Source organism: Rissa tridactyla, chromosome 6, assembly GCF_028500815.1.
Source record: "Rissa tridactyla isolate bRisTri1 chromosome 6, bRisTri1.patW.cur.20221130, whole genome shotgun sequence".
NCBI lineage: Eukaryota > Metazoa > Chordata > Aves > Charadriiformes > Laridae > Rissa > Rissa tridactyla.
In genome coordinates this window covers 51494272-51515223 of record NC_071471.1, presented here as the reverse complement: position 1 = coordinate 51515223, position 20952 = coordinate 51494272, and the positions used below count along the sequence as shown (strand labels likewise).

General features: G+C 42.6%; 1 protein-coding gene across 10 annotated transcripts in view; it reads left to right on the top strand.

Moving 5' to 3' along the window:
* PAX2 (paired box 2) overlaps positions 1–20679 on the top strand; it is a 96899-nt gene extending 76220 nt beyond the window's left edge. For 4 of the 10 annotated variants that reach the window (XM_054205822.1, XM_054205820.1, XM_054205823.1 and 1 more), the window contains 4 exons: positions 9080–9289; positions 13011–13112; positions 19050–19136; positions 20491–20679. In XM_054205822.1, the coding sequence (XP_054061797.1) occupies positions 9080–9289; positions 13011–13112; positions 19050–19136; positions 20491–20612 (521 nt within the window). In that variant the 3' untranslated portion in view covers positions 20613–20679. Of the gene's footprint in view, positions 1–9079; positions 9290–13010; positions 13113–19049; positions 19137–20471 lie in introns of those variants that run through there. The other 6 variants (XM_054205828.1, XM_054205821.1, XM_054205825.1 and 3 more) reach the window with 4 other exon arrangements.
* The last annotated feature ends 273 nt before the right edge of the window (positions 20680–20952 follow it).

Here is a 20952-nt window from a genome sequence, read left to right as displayed (position 1 = left end):
TAGGAAAGATGCTCCTGCTGTCCTTCATATAGAACAGAAAATGTAGAAATTTTCAACTTCCTTGTGAAGTGTCAGAGAGAGAAAGCTCTTAAGAGCTGCCTGAGAACACCATCTCACCTCTTCCTTCACAGACACAGGTCAACGGGCCAGCTACATCTTGCCTCGATGTTGCATGCCCATCATAGCTAGACTGGCATACATCCCTGACAGTATCTTTGGACCCCAATCAGATTTCCTAGAAGCAAAGATCCAAACTTGAACATACCAAGATATGATGAGTACATGCAGTTGAACACCAAGACAAGAATTCTGTTGTTCACAGATGTTCTACTTCAGTTATTTCTATTGAAAGCAAACAGCCCAGGCAAATGAGTACGAATCTGTGGAGGGATAAGTAAACACAGAAAATCTCAAGAGCTTTATTTTATTCAGTAGTTTCCACAGGTCTTTGATTTTGGAAGGTACTAACTAATTTTTAGTAGCTAACACCTGAGAGGTGAGCAGAGGAGAACCTCAAGATTTTGGCACTAGCAACAGGAGTACTTTAAAAGCACAAGGTTGTTCAAATAAGGCTCAACTCCTTCAAGAACAAAGGTTAAGATCCTTCTTTAAGTGCCATCTAAAGTCACATCTTTTGGTATAGGCATCCATGAAAGAAGTGGTGTGTCTGCAAACCAGGTTCTGAGTTCTAGGGACTTAGATGAATAGTTTGGGAGCAGAATCCTTTCCAACCCAATTATCTAGCCCAGAAGTTACCCAGCAGAGAGGCAGCACTATGGGAAATAAAACACAATGGACTTTTCACGTATGGCTTGAAACTTGCTTATTAACAGACTACTAAAGGCAAGGATTTACCTACTAGATGGATCATAAAATTACAGCAAAGGTAAAGAAAAACCTCCCTTAATTGAACCTGGCACTTTTAACTAAATAGACCTTGTTTGCCAGGCCACTGCAATCAGTGAGATCTACAAAGAAAAGTAAAGGTAAAAGACAAGCCCAAGAAAAAAGGGGCAAAAAAAGCACTTCAGCAACTTCTGTCATTGACTGAAATGGGAGTCTGTGTCTCCTTTTGCTGTGAGGAGGTTTCTGAGTGTTTCTGTGTTATGGTTAGCACCTATTAACAGGAACAGGTAACTTTTAAAATCATCATCACCCACCAAAACAGCTACCAGGTCCTTTATAGAAAATGTTTCCTTCTCCCTGGAAAAAAAAATAATTTCCAAGGTAATAAGCATCATCCAGGATGAGAAACTGTGACAACTCCCAATGTGTCAAACAAAGGCACCAAAATAGCACAAACCTCATCAATCTCTCCTACTCCAGACCTCCCGTCTCCGGCATGGGGACAGATTATTTTTCAGTTTAAGTTAATTGCTTAAATTCATACATGAATGTATGCAAAAAAAAAATAAATTAAAAAATGTAATTAAATATTTATTATTTTAATTACATAAAATGTAAAAAAATAATTTATAATTACTGACATTAAAGCTAGTACTTGCTACGTCTGAAAGATATATAAAAGTAGTACTTAAACAGCATTTTATGAAAATTTTCAAGAAAGTTGTGATGCTAAGCACGGAGAAATCACTGGCTAGACACCTGGATCCAAAGTTTTTCTGAAATGATAAAAAAATCTTTTGAGAACTTTAGGCTCCTGCAAGGTGAGAAGATATTATTTCCTTCGTTTCAGCTTAGTGAGTGAACTGAAGAGAATTTTGTTCAGTTCAATAACCAGGTCATTCAAAACTGAGAAACAAACTAGTATTTGAAAAAGCAGGAACATTTGTTTTCCTCTGTCAGTGAGTGAATTAAGCTTGGTGTGAAAGGATGAGATGTATTAGTTCTAAAATCAGGTTCTAAAATCAGTTCAATTTCCTACATATATATGTCCTTTCCTTCATTTAATAAGACATTTTTAATGCAAAACCTGCTTAGAAAAGCTTGCTTTTTCTGTTCTAGTATATTTAGGAAGTCAGGGAACTTGTGGTCATTTTATTTAATTAGCATGAATAATTACAAATACTGGTTTTAATTTAGTTCTAATTTCCATCCAAATATAACTTGACACAGATCACAAGTAAAAAGTTAATAATCTAATAAAATAATAATATGGACTCATCGTTCACTATTTTCTCATATAATAATATGTAAAGACAAATTATATTAAACATAATTGCTTAAATAAATGTGCACAGATGCAGTTCATCTACTTAGCAAAAATTGAAATAACCACATTTAGTGTAAATTTTGTATTTGTCAAAATATTTGTTACCACCCATAAAAGTCAACCTTTTAGAAAACAACCTCATAGTGCAAATGTAAAATGAGTTGATCCAGCTTGCTGGTTTAAATCATGATTAAAACTGACCATTACATGCAGTTGTACTTAGATCATTATGCTGAGAGGGGGAGCATTTCCTTCCCCTTTTCCTTGTTTGTACTGGTGAAAATTTCCTGTCTTGCTCCAACCTACTTTAGCCTCTGCCACCAGTGAGCAGTGGCCCTGGTCAGGGCTTGACTGAGCTGATTTAAGAAAACCTCTTTAACAAACTGCTGGGAGCCCCGGACTGGCTTTGGCAACAGCAAATCCTGCAGTTGCAGACGTGCGCTCTGCGGCACAGCATCACGGCTGCCACCGCCAGCAGTCAGGCAGCCTGTGGGGCACACCTCTGGGTGCCCCAATGCCCTGAAAATCAAATGATAATCATTCATGTGGCTGCTACAAGGTTGTTACTATCCAGCCTCATCAAAATTAAGGAGGTGTTTTCTGTAAGCAAGCCTCTCCTCTATTGAAGATGAGGAATCGGCAAAAGTAGAAGTCCACAGGACCTCCAGATTTCATCAACTCTTTCCCATCCCTAAGAAGAGATAATGTCTTCTTATCTAGTCAAGGAATTTGGAAAGGCAAAAGGTGTTACTACTCTTCTCCAGGACCAAATGGCTGAGGGTGATAGATGGTCAGATGAACGATCCCTACAACAGTCAGGAATAGCAGGGGGGAAAGGAATCACATAAACCATTTCCATGCATCCAAGGGAAGTTTCACTGACCGTAATTTTATGATGCTGAAGAAGGTGGCTCTTGGGCTTGAAAGACGTGTTGAAGTGGGGAATCCAGAAATGGATGGGCCCGAAAGAAATAATGTTTTCACCTTCCTTAAATTAGCATTTAAGTGAACAATAGCAGCAAATGCAATAATGTCATGTAATGACAATAGCAGTGAATTGGCATTCCCAGTCTGATTTCCCTCAGCAAGGGGACAGCATTGCAGGCTGCCACACTCTATGCTGCCAGACAAAAAGGGACTTTTTTAGAGGAAATAATTATATCATCTTCCCAAGAATTCAGCTTTTGCTTTTTCTTTTGAGGCTAAATGAAGGATCCAATAAGTATGGCTACGATGAAAATTTTTGTGATGTAGATATTTGCCCAGTGACAGCAAAGACTGTGCTTTATATCTGAGTTAAGCAACACCTGTCAGCGGGTGTTCATAACTTTTGATCTCCATCAGCTGTACTGGATTTAACCAGGCCAGCTGCTTGTACAATTGAAATTGCCCACTGCAGCCAATCAGAGAAATGGAGAACTTACGGAAATTGTTGGCCCTTCTTTGCAGGTTTAGGATTGCAGTGGGCTACCCAGGGAGATCTGTCCTGTTAAGTGTAGGTTCAAGTCCCATCCCACCAAGGAATAAGCATACACTACACTTTAAGGCAGGAAGTAATTGCCCAACCTGATGGGCTGGGGTTCCAGAAAAGGCACAAGAATCCAAACTCCACTGAACTTCTCTGTTTGCCAAGTGCACAAGTTGCACGTCTTTTTTTCCCCCAAAGACTTTAAAGCACATCTTTCTTCATCAGCTCCATCTGCAAACAGATGTACTTAGAGCCACATGAAGTTGACTTCAGTGGGGTTCTCAAGTGATTAACACTAACAGTACTTAACTAGCTCCAAAGAGTAAGTCCAGATTGCAGGTCTACTGGAAGCTCCATATTTTACTCTGTACAAAGACTATAAAACTTTTTCTCTCCAAAGTAACATGAAGAGTTATCAGATCAGTTTACTTTGAGAGCAGCAGTTAATTAGATCAGACATAAAATCTAGATTTATAAAATTCAGTTTTATAAAAAAAGGGGCAAATAGATTTCAAAACTTGACATCAGTGATGTCACAACAGTTTTGACTCTCAGGGGTCAGCAATCCAAGGTTGTTTCTATAAACATGTATTTCAACAACCCACAAGTAAAGTATTGGGCTAAGAACATGGATGGATCTGTGCAGAAACAGAAAATAAACCTGAAGATGCAAGACTCACTCCCCAATCAGCAAGAATACAAAGAGAATACAAGAGAGGCGGAGTCTCCTTCTCTGGAGATATTCACAACCCGCCTGGATGCATCTGTGTCCAGCCTGCTCTGGGTAAACCTGCTTTGGCAGGGGGGTTAGACTAGATGATCTCCAAAGGTCCCTTCCAACCCCTAACATTCTGTGATTCTGTGAAGGTACAATGAGAAGCAGATTAGTCTTGGCACACTTTTCAGTTGTCCTAGCAAAGGTCTGTTATGATCACAGACCAGGGAAGAAAAATAGGATGATCTTTATCTTCAGCGCAACTTGCATAATACTCTTGCAAACGAGAAGCTAGAAAGCTAAGAAATGAAAGAAAACGTGGTTCTTTTGACATGACAGAAAGCAAAAGTAAAAGATATGCTGTGTCAGTCCAGTTTCATCTTTTGCATGACTTCTAGAATTTCTGAGGCAGGATTCTCACGTGGGATCAAGCAAGGTGAATGAAACCTTCCTAAGGAATGGAGAACGCAGATACAGAAAAAGATGTTTCAATGGTAGGCACAAGCATAGGATTCAAAACACCTGAGCCAAGATTCAGCTTTGGCACAGGGTTCCTACACGAACGTGGATACTTCTTCTTTGAGCTCAACTCCTCACAGATGAAACAGTGATCCCTAAGGGATGCTGTAAGGATATGTGTTCTAAAGAATTAGGCAGTGGGGTCATAAATATTTGATAGAGACCCCAGGAAAAGACGAAGAACGCTAAACATTGTCAAGATGGTGAGCAGTGTTGTTAAGTGGGTGTGTACAAGCCATACCTTACGCAGGGATGTGCCATCTTGATATTCTTTGTTTACTGAAAAGAAAAGGAGCACTGGATGCAGGTAGCTTATCCTCCAGGAAGTCAGCAGTGAAAAACAAGCAGCTTATCTAGTCTTGCAAACCCCCCCCGCTTCCCTTCCCTTCAGCAGCAGAGAGCACGATAAAAGCTGAGATGAGTCTCTGTAGGAACCCAAAGCTGTGAATCTTCCTCTCACCCTGTCTGGCCAAAATCCCTTCATGCACAGGGGGAATTTAGGCCGGAGATCACCAGTTCTAGCTCTCCGCCAGAATAACAGAGGAGAGGGTTAGAAAGGAAGAAAAACATCCATAACTCAGCAAGTACAGTCAGAAAGTGTGGAGCAGGAGATGCAGAAAATATGTAGTCCTCTGCTGTGTTTCTAGCTATATCCCCACCTTGCTGACCCTTCCAAATTTCCCCCACCATGACATTGGGTGGTATTTTTTTGTTGCTTATAAACAAGGATATCATTTGCCATTTAGAAGAAGAAAGGAACCTGGACAGGGATAGATTTCTGCTGCTTTGGGGGGATTGCAAACTTATTCCACCTGCCCTTTGATTACAGGGTGGTATTCCAGCCTCAGGAATAAGACACTGACAGATACGTGGGGGTTCCCTGATGCAGCCTTACTGAGGGACACCCCCCATGACACAGAGAGGCCAGTATGGCAGTGCTCCACAGCTTGCTGGCACTTGCAGGACTTGGGATAGGAAGGGGCAAGTTCTCCATCAAAAATACAGAAGAATTAGAGAATGGAGAAAATCATAAGTGAAAACAAAAAAGGTGCAGCTGACGTTTGAGGTGGTTAAAATGAAAAATGGAACTGTGCCATTCACAGGTGGATAAATAGATCAATCAATTGATCCCGTCTACACTGACACACTTTGGAGCTATAATTCACTGCTGGGGCAATTATTCCAGCATAGCAGTGGCAGGAGACAGAATTCAGGTACTTTTAGTCAGGGGAGAGTTGGACAACACAGGAGTTAAATTGGTAAATGGCATCCACCAGTAATACAGGGAATATAAGTTATGTCTGTGCAGTTGCACAGCATAGAGGAAAAGACAGACAGATAGATAAATAGACACATAAAAGTCTGAGTTTTGTTTGTGCAATCATTCGCTGTCTGACCTTATCCTCGCCTCCACTCCACTACTGTTAGAGAGAAGAGTGTTTAGCATGATTGTGTCCCAGTCTCTTTGCCATGTTACTGTTGACTTCTTTATCCCCCCCCTGCACTGAGAAAGTGGTGCTGCCTCTGGAAGGCGCGAGGAATTTTTCTTCATAAGCCTTGATGTGTTCAAGAGAGGGCTGGGCTCATCTCCGCTGTGAGCCCGACAGGGGCTTTAACAGCCTCACAACACCGGGACAAATAGCTCCTGGTCCCTTAACCCTTCTCAGCTTTGCAAGGCAAGGCCTAGCACTGTTGTTCCCATTGCAAGGGCTTTAGACAGTCTTTCAGACTAAAATCCCCTCCGTGGTGGCTGGGCAGAGCGGAAATCCAGGGGCTGGATCAGATTGGCCTAATGCTACAGCAGCTTAAGCGGTCTGTTTTACCAGAGATTATGGTTTCACTTACACAGAGTGCCTGAAAAATGCTGCGGTTTAGGAAGGATTATAGCTGAAAATTCCATGCTTTAAAAGAGAAATAAAGCAGGGGAGGGACTAGGAAACCCAATGTGCCTGGGGGCTGTGCAAACAGGATTAACCTCTGCCCACAGCACCTCTTGCTTCTGCCCACCCATGCTACCTGAGTCCATCTTCTTCTCTGCCCTTTCCTCCCCAGCGGCTCCCTGCACCTGCTCTCTCTTGCACAGTACGGAGAGCTGAAAAAGGAGCCTGGAAAATTCCCAGGACCAAAGTGTCCCAAGCTTATTTAAGTATGACTGTGAAATGGCTTCCTTGAAAAAATATCACTTTACGTGGAGCCCCTGAAAGCCAGGGGAACTTTTGGCCCTCTGCCTGCAGATAAATCTATTCATCCAGATTATCTACTATCAACTTTATTCGGATAAAGGCTTTAGCACTCCCAGACTGCTGGAGGTGACTCTGCCTGTCTGGTCTAAAGGTAAATCTGTGCAGCCCTTACGATCTGATGACAGAAGATGCAGGAGAAAAATAGCTTTGGCGGTTCTCCATCTACTGAGACTGGCACTGGCATGTGAAGGCTCACTGGTAGGATTGTAGGACAGTATATAGTTGTAAAAATCAGAAGCTGGGTGCTGATGTGCTGCCTACTCTGGTGACTTTAACTGTGCAACAAGAACCAGATACTCCAGCTTCTATCCTCCACAAAAGGTCACTGCCAAACAGAGCTTCCTATAGCAAAAAGGGAGAAGAGGTGAGAATCCTCACTTAGCATACCAGAGACTTCACATAAGTAAACTAAATAAAGAGGAACTGTACACCTTTTGGCAAGGACTGATCCTTCCCAATCAACTGAACCATAAACATATGTCTTTGCCGCAAAGGCGTCTCTGTGATCAGAGACCTTTGCTGGCCATCCAGGTTAGAGGTACTTGGAGGAGAACACAGATGGCAAACTATCATTTTTGCCAGGTAGCAAACCTTTAGGAAACAAATGCCTCAGGTTAAACAGCATTCACAGATAGAAACTGACCAGCCCTTTATTGTCTAGGTGAGCATTGCACCTTCACAATAAGGTGCCTAGAGTTAATTAAGCCAGTTCTACGTTGATGAAGTCAGATTTATGACCTAGTTATATGTCACATTTATATTTCTCTGTATAAATCAAAACCACCAGAACTAACTTATTTCATAGGCCATTGGAAACACTTGCCATCATGGCAGAGAGATGGCTTTCATTTATTGGCTTTAATTTGTTTACCTGAGGGTGGATGGTTTGCTAGATGATTTGGATCAGATCTGATCACATCATCCATACTTCTCTTTCAGGTGTTCAAATACAGGACTCTATTACTGCTGACCCAACAACAGTGGGTGTTCTGGAGTACCCATGCTTTAGGTCAGAGTTCTCCAATTCCCAAACCTCTTACTTGACAGCCAAGTTAGGAGCAGTTGCAAATCTGCACATCAGAAATGGAGGCTCAGTGCAAACAACAATGAAAATGAGACCTTTTATAAGTCCCCCACGTTTCCTCTCATCCATTATATCTCTCTGTCAAGGCATCTGTCTGGCAACACTATACTCTGGGAACAACCAGAGTCAGTACTCACTACTTTTATGGTTAAAGCTCCAAAGTGTGCCACTGTGAACAAGATCAATTGGTTGATCTGTCTAGCCACCTATTAATTATACAGTCCCATTTTTATTTTAACCATCTCAAACTTCAGCTACACCTTTTTTGTCAAAGCTTTTATGGAGTTTTGCTTGAGAAGCTTTGGCCATTACACCGGGCATCCTGTTTAATAGATGCTCATAACCACACTGCTCTCCTGCGGAAGGTTACCTTGGTTCTGAAGAGACAAAGTGGTATCATTCCCTGGGCCAAACTGTGTAAGTGTAGCATCTTCATGCGCCCGCAGCCAGCAAGAGAAAGCAGCAGGAAAGGGAGCACAGAAGCTTCAGAGCATTCTTCTCCTTCCCAACCCTACGCTTCTTCCTGTCCTCCCTCTCCTGCATGTTCCCTCCCTCACCTCTCCTTTTCCTGCATCCCATTCCTCCCATCTGCCACTGCACTCCATTCTCCTCATCTCCTGCTTCCCCTGCAGAGGCATCCCTGCAGTCAGAGCCTAGCCCCCGGGTGCATTTACTGCTGTTGTCTCAGCATTGGCTCCTCTGATCTACTCCTAACCTTTTTATTTTTATTTTTGTTTTTTTAAATTAATTTCCCTGTAGATTTTAACCACTCCATTTTCATTTACCCATTTTGTTCTTCCTCTCCTCCCTTCCCCACCCTCCTCTTCCTCCCCCTGTTCCCTTTGTCTGTCTGTGTCCATCCCTTACCCTACCACAGAAAACCTCTCCTCTCCCCTCAGTATAAAGCAAGAGCCTCATGGAGCCTCTCTCACCCCTTTCACCCCCACCACGCCGGTCGGCTCTGGGCAGGCTGATCTTCAGCCCTTCCACATGGCCCTTTCAGACGATGCGTCCACGCCTTGCTACAGTGCCTTCCTTCATCATGGTGCCCACTTTGGGCAGTCCAGCAGCCAGCCTCTGATAGCAGGTAACCAGCCTTGGCCACAAACTCAGCGGGGATGCTGCAGGCAAGGGGTTCAGTTTCGTCTGACGGGGAGACCTGTAAATGCTGCAAGCTCTTTGAGTGCAAGTGGGAACCAGAGCAACCATGTTCCAATTCTGCGTATGCAGCACGTGTTCTCAGCTCCATGGAGAGTCACAAAAAGATTTCATGCCTGTCCTTCCTTTTTTAGAATAAAATGTGAAAAGAAGCTGTAACTACCTAGAAGTGAACTGGGTGTCCCAGTTGGATGGGTCTGGGACTTAGTATAAAATATTTGTACAGAAAAATCCTGTGTTGCCTCAATATCTGTAATGCCCCTGAGTACTGTAGGCCCCGCAAGGGTACTGTGTGCTAGCCTAAGGTAGGGGATAGCAGCTTCAATAACCTAGCCCAGCTCCAGGACTGATAGGGCTGTTCAGCATGGGTTGTACAAATTACTAAGTTAGATAAATACATAGGCGGCTGGTGAGCACTGCCATAGCTATGTTGTGAGCAATATTTGAGTCACCTGGTTTGGGAGTGTCAATGTGAGTGGCGCCTTCACACAGCAGACCAAGTAGTTAAGAAACAGGGCATCACATCTGAATGTCAAGACCAGGAAGGGTGGGTGAGAGACTATAATGTCTTACAGACAAAGGAATACAGACCTGAGCTAGGTGACCTTTAAGGGTAGAAGAGAAGTGAAGAAATAGGTTGCAGAAGATGGCAGCACTTAGGAGCAGCAGGCTGGAGGGGAGGATGGGGAGGAAGGACAAGTTTCAGGTAGGTACTAGGGGAAACTCCTGTGCAAGGTGATTGAAGCAATATTGCTGCAGAAGCTCAGGGGTCACTTGGATGAAATAGTGGATATCATTTTAGGTGACCACTGAGGCTGTTGTCACTCCACTGTCAAAGAATGTAATTTGGGCTTTTTCAGAACAGACGAAGTCTTAGCGCAGACCACAGTTCCTAATGCTCAAGAAACACAACTTACCTCTGCCTCCCTCATGTTTATTTCTCTTTTGACCTAACATCCTCCCTTTGTCTTGTCAGGCAAGATTTGCATTTCTAAACCTCCCTGTAGGAAAGCATCAAGTCACATCAGGAAAGACTTTTGCGTTCATAACAGTGTATTGGTCCAATCTTACCGCAGCCAATAAGAGCCTCTGAGCTCTGGGCACTTCCTAAGCCAAGGAGTCTCCTGACAGACTCTCTCTGACAATATAGTTCTCTAGGGGTGCACCCTCTAGAAGGCACTGTGTTTCAGGAGAGGCACCTGCCTTAGGACCCTTATGGAGAATGAGACATGGGAGAAAGTGTTCAAAAGCTCAAACAATGACACAGTGATGAAAGTGCTGTTCCTTACTCAGAAGGCTCTTGGAGAAGGGAGAATGGGTGGAGTTGGAAGCATGTTATGAGCAGAATAGGTGATAGCTTTGCCATAGTCCTGGAGTACAAGAATTTAATAATCCTGTCTAGCTGTTGGTAATGAGAGGAGGTAATGGGAGGGGCCTGCTTGTATGTAACAGCATTTTAAGAGTCTCTCTGTGGGACTCTTATTCATATTGCTGATACTGTATTTGTTTGTTACCTTCTTTTTCAAGATTGGGATTTTGAAAGATTATCACTTGCCAACAAATTTTCCACACCAAGTTTTGAACATCAGCCTCCGTGTGCTCATGTCTGAATAAAAACACAGGGGTGTATGTGCGTAGATGGAGTAGCAGAGTGAGTGTGTATGTGTTCCCACCTGAATGGAAGTGTCAAAATGAATTAATTTTGCCTGCTGCTACATAATGTTCTCTCTAACTTTTCAGTGACACTGTTTTCTCACTCATCACCTGTTGTTATTTCTCAGGCTAGTCGATAAATGAAACCAAAAGAACATGAATTTTAAGCGTATAACTTTCTTGCCTTAAAAGAATGTGAGAGAAAAAAAAAGAACTACATCTAGTAGGTCTTAATCATACAGATTAACACACTTAACACACAGCTGCAAATCACTAAAGGAATGATGGTAATAAAAGAGTAGAAGAGTGTAGAATATAAATCCCTGAGGCATTATATATATATATATATTTTATCAATATTGGGGAGTGGCTGGAAAACGGCTCAGCCGTTGACTGGTAGTTCTGTGCCATTAACTAAGAGAGGTGAGTTAGGAACATCAGCCACTGATCAGGTACCTCTTCAGGGAAAAAGAATGAATTTGCACTTCTTTTTTCTTGAGCAAATCATCTCAGTAATCTTTAGTCAAGACCTATGAAGGCAATGACACTGGTTTAGCCTACCTCATCCCAGAGAAACATACTCCCTTCAGGTTCATGCTCCATGTTGATTAGTTTTTGCTTTGCTGTGTAACTGTTATTTATTCCTGATCCCCAAGCCAAGGTTCATGCTTGTTGCAGGGCCTGCTGTATCTGTTATCATTCTGACGCTAGTAGAGCTAAAGCAACTCTTGTTCTTCTTTCATTGGCATATCCCAGGACAGTTCCGGTGACTCCAGTGTTGTTAATGGGCCATACTTACGCTGTCACTTCTAAAGGCGAACCAGACTCCAGCCCTCCAATTAGAACAGACAGGGAAGACAAAATTTAAGAAAAGAACAACAAATGGCGCAAGCTTTACAGTTCACCTAGGGAATGTGGAAGGCTGTGGATGTCTGGAACAGGCTGAGATCTCGGTAGGCAGCATTGGAGGTTGAGCTGTAAATCTCCCAGCAGCTGTGGGGGAAAGATTATCTTAATTTATTTAGCTTTTTTTTTTTTTTTTTGGTTTTGGCTTGAAACTCCCAGCAGCTTCTGAGATGATTTCAGTTCATTTAAATGCAATAAGCACTAACAGCAAATGCCCTTCTGGCTGGCCCATTTTCAGGCTAACCAGTCCAAATGAGGAAATGCCTCTGGCATCAACCGAGAGGCCTCCAGCTGCACTTCCTAAGAGATGAAAAATAAGCTACAATCATCCACCCAGTCCACACCCCTCTCTACTTCTTCGGTGGAGAAAAGATATCACAACTTTAAATATTACTAATAAAAAGTTGCACCTGTGATAAAAATGAAGTGCGACTCAAACTAATTCGTACGATTGTATTATTATATATATAATACCAGCACTTGGAAGGAGTCCAACCAGTATCAATCTCATGCTAAGCACTGTGCAAATATACTAAAAGTGTGCCCTTGCACCAAAGAGTTTGCAGCATAAAAAGAAGCACAGAGAGGTGAAGTGACTTGCCTAAAATCATCAGCAGGTGAATGGCAGAGGTGGGAAGAGAGACAGGCACAGAAACCTCTTGGATCGCTTTCCAATGCCTTGCACATTGATCATGCCCTAAAGCAACATCACCACAGTTTTGGAACTGCATCCACTGCATATAGACAGGACCTCAGCTACTCTGGCAATGAATATGCTGCCATTCTCTGAGCAGCTCAGGGCCATTTTGATTTAGTTAAAATAGATCCAAAATCTACAATGAAACAAAACAAATTCTTTTGAGCCTCACAAAGCTAAGTTTTAACATCCATCCTTACAGTGTGAGATCAAAAGTGCCACAATCTTCCCCCAAAATTTTCAGCAGATGGACAGCACTTATGTAAGAGAAGGCTGCACAGCACTTGCCTATCGAGCTGCTAGTCGTGTCACAGTGGGACAAAAGGTGATATCAAATCGATATTGAAAGATCTTATCCCTATTGATCACCTGTCCTGATTCTTTCCCTTTCCAGGTCGTGATATGGCAAGCACCACCTTGCCCGGCTACCCACCCCATGTTCCCCCAACTGGACAAGGCAGCTACCCAACCTCAACTCTTGCAGGAATGGTTCCTGGTAAGTCAGCCTCCAGACTTCAGTAATGGTGCAAACACGTATACTAGCATTGTAAGAGCTTTCACCGTTGTCTTTGCTGATATAAAGGTCTATTAATTTAATAAAAAAATTATCAGGTGCCTGTAACCAATGTAGCTAACAACCCTTTCTGTAACATATCTCTTTCCCCCTAGTAACTGATTCACTGCTGCTATGGGCAACTAGCTATCTATAACCTGTGGCAATTAATTGGTAATTAATTAACCTTAGTATTCATTAACTAATGTAATTATTCTCCAATGACCCATGCAGATTATTATGTACTGCTCGTGGCTCAGGATATTCAGCTATCTACTAACTTACGGTAACAACTTACCTTCTATCAAAAGCCAGGGCGTCAAACTGAAAATCACCAATGGTAATTTAATACCTGCAGTTTTTGGACACCTACTGTCCATAGCCTGAACTAGCTAAGAACTCAGCAATGATTAACAGCATTTCAGGAGAAACTAACTATTCACTTTCAACAACCAACTACTTACCCACCTCTTGTTTGTAAGATAGTGCCTCCAATCGAAGAAACTATCTACCTAATCCTACATCCAAAGGCAAACTGTTTCTTTGCTACCCAATGCCTTTGGAGAAATACCTTATCTTGGCAAATGGATTCTCCCAGTGTTTAGGGAGAAGAGAGAACCATTTACCTAGGGCAACTGAAGAGCTTATTTCCCCAGGCTCTATTCCGTACTCCTCTGATGACAGTTATCCCCAGCCCATAAATGAAAAGGCAGGATTTTAGTTTCTCCGCCATGGTAGCTCGGAACTCAGAACTTCCTTCATCTGCCACTGATTACTGTTTATGTTGCCACCCTGGGTTGTGAGTTGTGATGGCTAATGAGCAGGCACACAGTCCATTCTGCAACCTCTGCTACTCGAGGAATGACTCCAGAACTGAAGCAGCACAGAGCTGAGAACAGAAAGCTCTTAAATCACAATGATATTATTTGCCAGGCCTTATGAGTGAAAAGCCTAGCTTAACCCTCATCCAAATCTCAGAACAGCTAGCTAAACGAACATACACTGCAGTGACGACAGTGAAAACATCACTGACAGGAAATGTTTGCATATCAGAGTCTTAACATCCTTAAATGACAAATCACTGCTTATATACCATGAAGTACTGGCTAATACCTATGGCTACATTCCAGAGCTAACACGCTACCTACCACTTATGATCCTAAGGCACAACAAAATCTCAGGCTATGCTGTGAAGATGATTGACCTCCAGATCAGGAAAAGATAGTGGATTGGTCCCCTCCTCACCCCCACTTCAGTCCCTCGGTATAGCTGACCAGCTTGCTGAACTTCTGGGGTGGTGCAGAGTTGGCAAATTGTAGGGCATCTCCTTCTACACTAAATTTTTCAGGGAGATGGTTTGGCTCCAGAATCAGAGAAGCACTAAGACAATATAAATCAACTACCCACTCTCCCCCCCAGTAACAGTAGGTAGACTCAGTTGTCAACATCTAAGTCAGTTACAGGTTAAAACTTACAGAACATCATGGCATATAGAAATGATGAATAACACTAAAAAGGCTGGCTTTTTGAATAGGTACTTCTAAAGACCAGGCTCCTCTCAACTTCTAACTGTTCTCAACTTTTTAACCGTTCAGGGACTGATATGTAAGTTTAACATCCTCTTCACAAGTATGATACTGACATCTAAACTGGGACAAAGATTTTAAGACCACTAAACACAGGGGTCACTTATCCAAGAACAGGGTATTTCAGCTCCTTGATGTGGAGACTACTTATCCATTAAGACAGCAGTGTCTCCAAAACCACACAAATACACCCCAAAAGGAAAGGAACAGGATGATAAAGAAAAAAGTTGAGTTATACTTCAAAAAAAACCATAATGCAAGTCAAATGGATATCTTTACATTAAATCTGATGTCAACATTCAATTAGAGGAAGTTTTTCCGGGGGCCTACTTGGGCATCCTGCAGTAGTTACTGCATCTTTCCACAGAGCATCAAGTTCTGGCTGTTTCAGTCATACCCCACTGGTCAGACCCAGCCTGGCAGCCCTTCTATTCCTGTCTTCTAATGTGACTGAAGCCAACAAGCTGGAGATAAAGAGGCTTCCTGGGAAGGAACATAAGACTTGGCTTTAATGGGTCACACTGCAGATCTCTGCAGCCACTACTCTCTGTCAGGGCCCAAAAGTGAAAGCCTGAGGAAGGGTGTAAGAGTAGAGTAAGCATGTATCGGTACTTTCTCAAAAGATCTCCCAGCCTCCAACAAGTTGCAGCTCAGAGACTTCCTCAGCCAGACTTAGTATCGTTCTATTTAATATCAAACACCGTCAATAGGTTTCACCTCCACAAACTTAAACAGTGGAGGGGAATATAAGCCTTTAACATCTGTAGCAACCTATGGCAAGAAGTTCTGTAGCTTAACTACATATTGTGTGAAAACTACCTCCCTTATTTGTTCTGAACCTGCCACCTGCTAGGCTCACTTCATGCTTCATGGTTTCTGTATTAGAAGACTAAACGTGCCAAGATTTAAATACAGATACCAAGAAATACTGTTAGTAAAGGTTCCCAGAGCACAGATTGCACAGAATATAGGCCTCACGAGATCGATCCTCTGTGCTTGCTGCAACCTCTGTTAAGAGTCCAGGTTGAACAGAGAAAACAAATATGATGTTGCCAATGGTTTGTTACACACCCCCAGGCCAAGAAAGATCAGAGGTCAATGCTTTAACTACATGGGAAACAAGAAGCCAGCAAGATGACCACTCAGGGAGTATCTTTCAGAAACACACTGACAGGCAAACAAACCTTATGTCCAGATGCGAGTGAATATGAGAACGAGGATCTGTCTTCTCTAAATAAAGGTGCAGAGCTAAAAATAGAACTGGTCAGAAAGCAGGATTTCCAACCCATGCAAAACTCAGATTTTTTGACATTTGTTTTCAACTTGCATTGGGATGAGGAGCCAGAATCTTGAAATAGTTCAATTTGCAAACATCAGGATGAAACATTTCAATAACGTCAACATGTTCTAGATGTCAAGCCATATTAAAATAATAAAAGAGTTGAAAGGAAATTAAATGAGATGAGAAAGGCAAAATGAAACAAAACAAGAAAGTGAAACATAATACTTTGTTTCAATTTGCGATCATTTCAGAACTTTTCTTTCCAAAACTCTATTGAAGCCGACAAGCTCGTGCAAAACATTTCCATTTTGATGAGACAGCGTTTTCCAGTGGAAAACTGTTTCTGAGAAGATTGTTTGACCAGTGCTAACCAAAGCTGCTCTGTTCTATCCGTGACAACCTTTCACTAGACTTCTACTTGTATAGTCTAGCGAAGAGCTTGTCTCCAGTAGCCGTACGTCCACGCAACGTGGTCAGTCATGCACGCAAATATCGCTGAGGTTTATGCGGATGATGTGGTAAGATATATATCCTGCGTTTGCCCTTGCCTGTAACTTCAGGTCCCAGGCTGTAGATGTGGATGAAAGCCAGTAGTCTCAGCACACTCTTGAAAAAGCAGGGGTTAGTCACTCAAAGAAGGATGAATCAGGTATTGTGCTACACTTAACCTATGCGGCTGAGAGATATTTCCTGCACAGGTAACAACACCTTTGATCCCTGTCCCACTTCTTCCTCTTTCCCAGAAAGGCCATCAAGTTTCTGCAAACTGATTTGGTGAAGTGAGCATCCGCTGAAGGGAACTGCAGTTTACACAGAGGAGCGTAGAGCCTGCAGAGGGCTGGTGATGGCAACGGCAGGGAGTCGTTAAACAGAATCCAATGTTGATGAGGAAATTACACTTGTTTCATTAGTGATCGGGGAAGGCGATAGCTCAGTTCCTCTTGGTCACAGTTGAGCTCAAAAGCTCATTATCCTGCTGCATGCATGCTTTCACTCCTCGTCAATAAACACTGTTTCCAGTGGCTGCCCTCCCTCCTCCCCAGCTCTCCATAGCTGGGGCTCCTTCTCCTCTACTTAACCCGTGCTTTAGAAACACTATAAACAGTTTAGGGTGACAGCTCAGAGGAGGGTGAGAGAGAAGCCTTGAAATATCAGAACTTCTCTCCATGCAGAGAAGTGATGCTTGTATGAGGCATTTCAAAGCAGAAATTCTCATCTGGATAGGTTTCTTCCCTCTTTGGGAGCAAACTCATTCCAGTATATCCCACAGATAAATCAGTTCAGTAGAGATAAATCTGGACTATGCATTGCTTTTTGACATTGTATCCTATCCCACAGCATCTTGGTCACCTTGGCAGGTTTCATGTATTCCTTCCCAGCTAACTGTCAGAATTTTTAGTGCAGGATGTTTCTAGATATGGACACATGTGGAGTTACTATCATTAAAATAGTATTTACCAAGGTCTGCCACTCAAAATGAGGTTTTATGCTGAAACTGAAAACTACTGTGACTAAAATACCTTTGGACGGTGATTGGTTTTGATACATACGCATTTTTCTACCGACTGCTTTGGTTATTACCCTGAACGTCTTTAAAAAACCTGGCTGGACAGACTCTCCTCGAGTTTAAACCAGTGCAAATCCCCAACTTCAACAAACTTCATTTCCACCATCTGAGAATCTGCGATTTTGGCTTTAACTCCCCAGTGAAGGGAGATTTGCAGAGATTACAGTATAATTAATTGACATTTCTTTGATAATTGTATCACAGGCATACAGCGCCTCTTGCCTTGCCTTCTTTCCCTATTCTATGGTATCTATCAGGAACTCTAGGTGCTTTCCAAATACTTTTGCTGTAACAACTCCACCTCCGCCTCAGAGCAGACCAGAAGATAATAGGCTGTTCTTTCACCGTCTTCTATGCACACAGTGCCTTTCAGATGGCACTACTCGTCCTCTGCCTGTTGCTACTGCATTAGATTGAGGTTACAATCAGATAATGGCATGTTTTTACTTAACAGAATAATATATTTTTAAGTTTGGGGAGCTTTATTTATTTTGAATGCAGCACCATATCTCCTCGGTTACCAAATATAATTCCTGCACAGCCTTCTAGAAAATAAGGACAGTCAGCTCCTTATGCACAATAAAATAATATTTAAGAAGACTCTACAACATTCAGATCTTGGGTCAGAGGCTGATTAGATCATAAAGTTCAGAAGTATTTTGGTTTGGGCCCATTTTACTGAATGTGAAAAAGAGCTGTAGCCCAGATTGTCCTTCAGACTCAGAGTAGCACCTAAAGCACTAATCACTAGAAAATTATTTTTCTGGAACTAACTCACTAACTAAGCACAGAGGTGGAGTTCATCATATATGAATCACTTTTCTGCCTAACACCACCATATGGAGTAAGAAAGAGCGATTAATAGGTTTTTCATTTTGTTTTATGTTTAAGTCCACTCTACTGTCAGAACATTTTCAATAACAAATGATACTCCTTTCCACAAATACATCATCACCCTCAGTACCCTACAAACAAAACTTAACAGCACTGCGAGTTCCAATGAGTTTATTGTGAGCTTGTCCCATCAAACTTCCATGCCTGCTGTCTTGACACTACTAGAGAACCTTAGATTTTATTTAAAAGAAAGCTGATGCTTAATTGCAGGAAGATTGCATATGCAATCCTACTGCAACCTGAGAATCAGAAGTAAGAAGGCAACGAAAAATAAACCAGTTTAATTATTTATTTTTATTACAGAATTTCATTATTTTAAACTAATTTTCGATTCTGAAGAGGTCAATCTTGTGATTTTTAACTGTATGGGTAAGCAACACTGCACTGAAAAACACTAGTGTCCTGAAGGGCACAGTCCAGCTGGGCAAGGCAGCTAGATACACTAGTTTTCCTGCTGGCATACAGATTCAACACGAGCACTGGATTGATGGAATAGCAGACACAAATCTTCATTCTTAACTGTATTCCACGCCTTTCTTGCATTCTTCCAGGGAGCGAGTTCTCAGGGAACCCCTACAGCCACCCTCAGTACACGACCTACAACGAGGCCTGGCGGTTCAGCAACCCTGCATTACTAAGTGAGTACCTCTTTCCCACAGCACACCCCCAGCCTCGCGCTCCTTCTGTTTGTCTCTTTGTTTTCTTTTCTTTTGTTGTTTTTTTTGTTTGTTTCTGAAGAGGGCTTTCAAGTATTTGGCCAGGTGAAAGGCCTTTTTCCTAACTCTTCAGTCCAGTGTCTAGGTGGATATATACCTCACACGTTTTTTGTAACTGTTCTGAAACCGATTCCTCTTGTGTGATCCATGTGAGATGGATCAGAATTCCAGTTCAGCTCTGTCCTCTCCATGGCCTGCAACCACATTTTATTCCAGATGAAATCAGAAGTTAAATTCAGGTTCTGATACTCTCTTAGGCTGCAAGCAGCATCCATTCAAGGTCTGATTAAAAAATACAGATGAGGCTTCACTTCTCTCCCAAGCTAAACCCACAGTCAGTTCCTGAGGATCTGGAAATCCAATAGAAGTTCTTCCTATCGGACCCATTGGAACAGTGTCCAGAGCAGGAGACAGGCTGCATCACTAGGTTTACAATAGCCAGCAGAGTTTTCTTGCAGGGATATATCCATCTCCAGTGACTCTAATATGCACATAAATAGTCAGGTTTTTTTCAGAGGGGAAAAAACCTCCCATAAGACCATATATTCTAACACAACATTTCTTTGCAAGGGAATAGGAAGAGATTTATTATATGTAAAATAAATCAGCTGTGATTATTAGCTACGTATTTACTGAGGTTTAACAACTGGGTAATAGATGCACATTTTATTCCAGTGTTGTTAAACCTCAGTAAATGTGATCTTAATAATCAATCACTATTTAACACACATTCAATAACCATCTAGAGAGCTTTCATGCCAACTGTGACCAAAATCCCAAACAATAAAACATTGTAATTTTGTTTCTTTTCTCCCCTCCTGGTTTTAAAAGTGACCTGCTGTACTTTGTCAGATATGCTCAGAACATCTGTCCCTGACGCTTTCCTTGTGGCCGCAGATCAGGCATGGCGGATTTGTGCTGCAATGCATGGGCTTCCCTCTCGGCGACTTATTGATGGTCAGAAGGAGCAAAAGGATCTCCTTCCCAGAAAGGGGCTTCAGAGCCAGAGGCACAATAGTATCTCTCCACTGAAATGTGGCTCTTGGTTGGCTTCCACTAATTGCCTTTCCCTAATCCCATCAAGAGCTGAGTCCCCAAGTTTGTTCTTTTGGTTCCTTTCCTTTTCTTTCTTCCTTTCCTTTTCAGTTCTCCTTTGTTTCTTTTCTTCGTTTGATTGTTTTATTTTTTATTTTATTTTATTTTTTTTTACTGTTTGTCCTTTCAACCAGTCCATTCTTCTCCTGTGTTAACTTTCAGGTTCCCCTTATTATTATAGTGCCACATCCCGGGGCTCCGCACCTCCCACTGCTGCCGCTGCCTATGACCGCCACTAGTTACCATGGAAACCACATGAAACTGCAGGGCGACAGCTTAGGCCTCCACATTGTACCTGTCTGATCACCTCCCTCCATCCCTGGGAAGGGTGAAGAGACCTTCTCCGTTCTTCCCCACAGTCCAGTTCCTTCCTCTTCGCCATGAAGGCGCCGGACCAAGCGCTCACCACTCGAGACTGAGACCCCCCCTGCCCTCCCCCTGTCCTCCGCCCCCACCGCTCCCCCCACACCGGGAAGAGCCTGTGGCCAACTGGCCTCTCCTGCGGGAGCCCTCCACCGCGCCTGGGCAAAGCTCAGCCACGAGAAGTCCCCTTGGCTTCCAGGACTTCGGGGGGACTGGGAAGCAATGCAGCTGGCAACCATTGCCTTACAGGACCCCCTTCTTCTGGGAGCGGTAAGGGCCA